General features: G+C 52.7%; 1 protein-coding gene across 1 annotated transcript; it reads right to left on the bottom strand.

Annotated features, from left to right (window-relative positions):
- Positions 1-567: 567 nt before the first annotated feature.
- On the bottom strand, positions 568-2,397 carry LOC133901268 (protein SHORT INTERNODES 1-like). The gene is made up of 2 exons (XM_062342574.1): positions 1,313-2,397; positions 568-1,202 (listed from the first exon to the last, which is right to left on the bottom strand). Exons 1-2 carry the CDS (start codon positions 1,860-1,862, stop codon positions 796-798), a joined length of 957 nt encoding a protein of 318 aa, XP_062198558.1. The 5' UTR covers positions 1,863-2,397; the 3' UTR covers positions 568-795.
- Between the last annotated feature and the right edge of the window lie 4,634 nt (positions 2,398-7,031).

Here is a 7,031-nt window from a genome sequence, read left to right as displayed (position 1 = left end):
TGCAGCAGCGCAAGAGCCATAAAAATAAATATTCGGAACCTGATGTGATGGGATCAACGAGGAAACAAGTTCATGTCAGAGATGAAGAACACGAGAATGTGCGAGCCCTCATATCCAGAATTCCAGATCTCGCAGTTGCTATACTCGGGAGCATAAAAAAAAACCCACCCTGAATCAATCAAGGGATAAACGCACGGCTCGATTGGTCACAGCTTCCAATCATCAGATATCATTTGTCTCTCTCTCCCATGAGCATATGATGACTCAACCCTCTCTGTCCTCTAAGCACATGCATACTTAACACGAAACGATATCAAGAATCCATGAGCTACCAATTAAAGCCTACTAGGTTTCTAGGGCTCAGCTTTTGAAGAGCAAAGGTGCTAGTAGTAAAGCAGAGGGGTCGCTCCTCATGGAAGACAGACAGAAGCTACATGGCGAAAGCAAAGAAACCTTAGCCTTATAATACTACACAAAACTACAGCAGTAACAAGACTTACCAACTCAATCAGCACGAACAAGAAGAACAAAGTACAGTGCAAGAAATAATCTCAAATGCTTCAGGAAGGTCCTAACTTTCAGATCTTAACCATTTGCAGCGGCCGAGTATATTGCTACTCACCTCGAATTATCCCAAGAAGCAACAAGACTAATGCGGCTAAGCTAGCTAGGCTAGAGAAGAAACATCAATTTATGCATCTCAATAAGAAGCTAAGAATTCAGCAATTGACAGATCGAGGGAGATACGGAGTCATGGTGTCGTTACAGCGAGACGGCTGGTGAGCGAGCAGCCGGTCACTGCCTCGGGTGCCCGTGGAAGAACGGCGCGCCGGCCGGGAACGCAGCGTAGGGCCCGGGGGTCGGGTACGGGTCCATCACCACAGCCGATGACACGATGACATTACCCACGCCACCGCCACCGCCTGCTTCGCCCGCGGCGGCCGTGCTCGGTGATGACCCGTCACCGGCGTTGCGGAAGTGGTACTCGATGGCGCCGCTGCTGCCGCCGCCAGCAGCCAAGCTGTGAGGGCCGACGTCGTGCAGGATGCCCTTGAACACGTGCCCGCCTATGCTGACAGTGGTCTGGTACGCGACTTCCGCCTCTGCCTGGTCGACCGGCCCCAGCTGCACGCAGCGGAACACCGCTTCCGAGTTCACCTCCCGCGGGAACCTCTCTGCCACCGTCACCATCTGCTGATCCCCTGCACGCACGCAGCAGCAGAATACAAGACAAGAGTTACCGCGAGGTACGATGAGTCGGAGCTCGCGCGAGATAGCAAGACAGTAATTAAGGTGCATGATGGCTATGTACCCGAGGAGGTGGTTGGGGTGGCGACGGAGAGACGCGCGCGCGGGCGCTTGGTGGGGTCGCGGGATGGACCGGCGCCGGAGGTTGTGGCGCCGGCGGAGGCCGTGAGCACGGCGAGCTGCTGCTGGCGTTCGCGGCGCTTGGCGGCAGGGACCCAGGTGGACTTGACGTGGGTCGAGCAGAAGAAGCCGCGGCTCTTGCAGCAGGTGCGGCAGCGCTGGTGCGTGCAGTCCTTCTTGGCCTGGTTGCCGCAGTCCTGGCAGCTGATGCCGCCGCCTACCCCACCGCTCCGCGTGCCGCGCGAAGACGACGACGACGTGGCGCCCGCGAGCGACTGCGCGGCGCCGGGCGGGTCATCGGAGAAGCGGATGATGTTGGAGGCGTAGAACGGGTGCTGCTGATGCTCCTGCTGCTGCCATAGCTGCAGGCTCCCCCCAGCGCGCGCGGCGTAGAGGAAGGATGCGGCGTCGGAGGGGTGCACCGGCGGGACCGACGGCGCGGGGGCGTCGCGGCTGTGGCTGTGGCCTCCTCCGCCTAGAGGGAATCCCGCCATGCGCCCAGATCCATAGGCCGCCGTGCCCGGCTAGCTGAAGCTCAAGCTGCTTGCCTGATCTCTCTCTTTCTAGGGTCGGCTCGTAGTCTGTGCTCTGGGAGGCGTGCTCATGCTGCCTGCGACGGATTAAAATCTGCGTGGGCGGAGCGGTGTGGTTTGTGGTGCGCCTGTGCGGCCGGAGTTAAGACGGTGAGGCGACAGAGAGGACCTGCCACGCCGCCATCAGCCTGCGCGCACCTAAACTGCCCTTTATTGCCTGCCTGCCTCTCTCTCTCCTCGCTTCTCTCTCTCTCCCCTTTCTTCCTTTCCACCCCCCGAGTGACAGAGGCACCACACGAACACGCAACGCGGCTGCCTGTGACTGCTGCTGATAGAGAGAGAGCGTTGCGAAAGAAGAGATGGAAAAGGGTGGGGAGGAGGCCAGGTACAGTCTCCCAATAGAATATGGGGCAAACGAGATGGACGGATGGCCTTCCGTGCCGTGCCTCCTCCTGAATATGGCTAGCTGGATGGAATGTGCCGCTGGACTCTGGACTGGAGGACCAGCAAGGATTGCCGCATGATGGTAGCGTGCTCCAGAAATCAGTCGCTACTCACCGCATGCATGTTTGTATCTGGCTCCCCTGCCTCCGGTCAATGCAATATTCAAAACCCGGGAGTCCGATACACGTACACAAATCGTTGTACTAGTAGTAGATTTTTTGTAGTATAAAAATTGTTTACCAGTGTGTATAAAGTTGCACCAAGGCCTTTCGTTTTGTTTGCTTGCGCCCTGACTCGTTCCACCGACACCGTCTGATCGTCCACGGGCGGCGCGGAGCGGCCCATGCACGCATCCGCCGTTCTGGTCCGCCGCGCGGGGTCAAGACCGGGAAACACGGGGGCTGCTTTTGCTGTCGTCTTTACGTGGGACGGGCAGCTGCTTTCAACTCAACTTTGCTTATTCCGGGCGCCCCCGGCGGTCCGCCCTCGTCTCGTTGCCTCCCCTTCCCAGCTTTGCGTCTCCCACGGGACGCGCTCGTTCAAACTCGCGGTACGGAGTCACACTCGGCGTCACTCCAACTCCAACCTGCGCCATTTCAGCGGACCGTAGCAAGCTTCTCGTGTTGGTCCCTTTCACTCGATCACAAGATTGACGAGTCGCCTCAGCGGATGCAACGGCGATGCGATGCGATGGGTTGCGCGCACTTGCACTCCAACGCGCTACCTGTCGTTCTCCCTCCGAGTCTTTTAAGACAAAGGGAGTTCTATTTCATCAAAATAATAAAAATAGAGTAAAAATCATCAGCTGCCTATAAACTTGTACTCCCTCTGATTGCAAATGTAGATCGTTTTAGCCTCCTCAATTATTCTCTAAATATAAGTCGTTCTCAAATTTCTATGCACTTTTTTCTCTTTTGTTCCCTTCTTGCCCTTGTTTAATAAATGCTATCACTCTCACAAATGAATGAGTTATCTTTTCCAATGCAGAATAAATAAGGGGTAACAAGGTCATTTGATCTACTTTCTTAATCCTTGTGCATGAGTCTAAAACGACTTACATTTGCAATCGGAGGGAGTACCAAGTTTTCATATACATGCACGAACTCTCAAAATGCACAGTAAAATACCTAAATTTGTTTTAGTGTGTCATTCACGTCCAAAATCCCTCTGATCGTCCCAAGCATCGATGTGGCGTACCTTATGGAGCTGATGTGGATTGGCCCCACAGTGCCATAGCTCGCCAGCGTGCATAGGAGAGCGCAGCAGCACATCTCACTGCCGGCACACGGTGGCAAGGTTCGGCTGGCTGAGGACACCACAAGAACCAGCGCGCGATAAAGAACCCATCTAAGCAAAGGTCGCCCAGCAGACCCAACCAAACCTAGGCTAGCGACGAGCGCAGGGAGACGGCGGCGCTCAACAAGTGAGGGAGACTCGAGGAAGCTCACCGCGAGTCTAATTTGTGAGGAGGAACTCAGATGTGGCAGCTCGATGGCAGGGTGACGGGGATACACGCCAGTGCCATGGAAGAAAGGAGGAGGTGCGCATGATTTGGCCGGAGGCGATGAGATCTATGCGGGAGTTGGCTTAGGAAGCTCGATTGCTCTTCTCCGTGCTCCTTAAAGGTCAGGTGGCACAGTAGCTCGTCGATCTCACCAGCGCTACCGAGCTCTAACCTCGTAGCGCGGCGACCACCCTCCTCAGGACGCCACGGTGACGAGTCCTACACACTCCACCTCGTGGCAACTCCGGCTCCGCCACCACCACCGTCCGTTCGATCGAGCGCTGCCACGAAACAGCACCAGCTCCCCCACCATGTCGCACTTGATCGTCCTTCCTCTCCATTGTCGCCCTCGAGCTACAAGGAGCCGTGCTAGAAGCTCGTCCACCACCTCCTTGAGCCGAAACCCAACTGGAATTCCCACGTGCGTGCCTTCTTCCCCTTCCTCACCGGTCATCACCACGTGCTCGTCAACCTCCACGATCAACTTCGGGCCACGAGCCGCCTTTGCCCGAGGCGACCCAAAAGTGAGCTCTGTCGTAGTCCAGCGAAGCTCGCCACCCCCTTCTCTTCTCCTCTCTCCTTTTGCGATGTGCTCTCGTCATCGACCCGAGCGCCGCCGCTCGCCATGGTCACCGCCGGGCCATGGTCACCACTGTGCATACTGCAACTGACGCCTCAAATGGAACCGCCACAATGCACTGAAGCTCGTGGTACCCCTCCCCGTCCGAGACTTGCCGCTGGCAACCGGTCAAAGCCTGATCAAACCTCCCCGCGTGGCAAGCAAGGGTGACGACCTCCGACTGATGGGTCTGTTGATTCCACCGCCACCGCCACGCTCCCCTTTTCTAGTGATGACATGTAGGGATTCTTCTTGTCGTCGCCATCATTGTCATCGGGGTCAGGGTCAAGGGAGGCGGAGAGAGAGAGCCAGAATCAAGAAAGAAAGGGGAGTTAGAAGATGTAATTTTGAGAGTTTATAGTGCTTGATGACACAATAAGATAGGTTTAAGTGCTTGACTATGCATTTTGAGAGTTTATAGTATAGATGTGAACATGACGCAAATTTAAAGACCGTTAATGAATTTTACTCATAAAATATTTCAGCCTCTACATACATAGATATATATGACCGATACTTATTAGACGATCAACCAACCCTAATTGATTCAACAAAAGACCCAAAGTACCGGCGAGTCTTGCTGCGCGTTAACGGTTGACGTCGCTGTCTCCTCTCGGTGTTTGGTTTACTCGCCAAAACGCAAGGGTCCTCAGCGTCGGAGTGGTCATTGGCCACCGGGGCATAGAATAAGGGAGGGGGCGGCACTGCGGCAGTGTGTGTGGGGTGATCTGGTAGGAGATACGCGTGACCTAGCCGAAATCCATGTCCCGGCGTTGGTCCGCACGCGTGGTTATCTTGGCCGTGGAGGCGTGGACGCAACATGCGTAGTGATCCAGTCAGTGAGTCCGCCCCGGTTTGCAGGGAGAGGACGTGCATACCAGGATGTGATGTGGACTTTTGATTCTGGGAAACCTGTGTTGTTGTTGTTTAGTGTGAGATTATAAAGGTTCAGTCTTGGATGCCTACTTGAGTAGACACATGGTTGACATTCCCAACCATGCAAAAGTTTCTAGCTTATATTAGATCATTTTATTGTGCATACTTGAGCAAACTGTATACAGATTTGTGCAACTTTGAAGATGCGATCGAACTACTAGTAGTAGAATTGCTCAAAGCTTTGGCCAATGGAGGAGTTGGACTGAGCGGCAAAAGCTTTTCAAATAGAATAGAATCTGAGCACCACGGGCACTAGAATGGCGTCCACAAAAGTGCCGCCGGTTAGGGATAAAAACAGTACGAAAACGATAAAAAAAAACCTAATTTACTTTTAGTTTCATATTTTTCTTTGGAAACAAAATCGATAATAATAATACCAGAAATAAATATAACGTCGATAATACTAGCAAACCAGAAATGGTACTAGGAAACATGTTGATATCAATCGAAAATCGATAATTCAAATTCTAAAGCACTAAACCATAGCTATTACTCATGGACTCATGGTGATTTATTTCTGCACTACTAAAAAGAATGGCCAGTAAGCAATTTAGTCGTAGTTTCTTTCTGTTGCACCATATAGTGTAAGTGATAGGTATTTAGTAAGTGCTTCTAGTATTCCAGCTTCAGCCTGCCACAGATAACTAGATGAATAGACAACGGAAGACTGTGGTAGGAGGGTGGGAGCCTGAGAGCTTGTTTCCTATTAGGTTGTGGGTTAAGACTGAGTTGAGATGAACCATGATAATTATAAACAAGAGTTCTAGTCGAAAACGAAGAAGTAGAAAACAATTGAAAAGAGTCTAAATCGTTGTTGTTATCATTTTTGCATAGTTTTTTTTATTTTCGTTTTTATTTTTTTTATATTATTTCTAGCTGCTGCAGTCGAAAAAGTTTAAAAATGATATCCAAAATGCCGAGAATTACCATTTTCATTTTTATCCCAACCGCCGGTTCTACGGCACCTTGTGGTGCATTGCTGTTGTAGAGATCGGAAACCGGCCGGGATGTTGGCAGCAGGACGGGGATTCAAACCCTATACCCCACTACAGCAACCTTCCTGCGTAAAGGGCCGGAGGTCACGTTGTTTACTGTACCTATCGATTCCGGCCACTGTTCTGGTCCCGACCACTGTTCGAGTCCGCGGAGCCGTTGAGGCCTGGCGAGTTCGACCGGATCCCGATCGCTGTTCGGTTCCGATTCATCATGCATGGCCATGACCAGTTGCCGTGCTGGATGGGAGGGAATTCGAAACAGCCGGAAGAAATTACTCTACTCGTGTAGTACCACGTACAGACCAATGCATGCATCAAACGACAAGGAGCAAGCATTGAAGGCCGGAGTGCGTACTCCACCTCTCCATGTCCGGACGGCTCCATTTATTGTGAGCTCTGATCGCGATCAGATCCACCTCATTCTCGAGTCAGAAGAAACCGGTACGGCCCCTTGTTCTTAGCCTGCGCCCTGCGAGTAAAACAAACGCAAGGGACAAGGCAACCGGTTCAGGCTCCTGAAAGTTGTGTGAAATCAGATTTTGTCCATGCGAAGCGCGTTGCAACACACACGCATCAGCATGAACCGTGAGCGAAGCGCCGGCGTACGGCAGATGCCGAGAACGTCCGGCGTG

This window comes from Phragmites australis, chromosome 20 (genome assembly GCF_958298935.1).
Source record: "Phragmites australis chromosome 20, lpPhrAust1.1, whole genome shotgun sequence".
NCBI classification, from domain to species: Eukaryota; Viridiplantae; Streptophyta; class Magnoliopsida; order Poales; family Poaceae; genus Phragmites; species Phragmites australis.
Note: the sequence above shows the minus strand (reverse complement) of the source record. Positions and strands in the feature narration are given on the sequence as shown.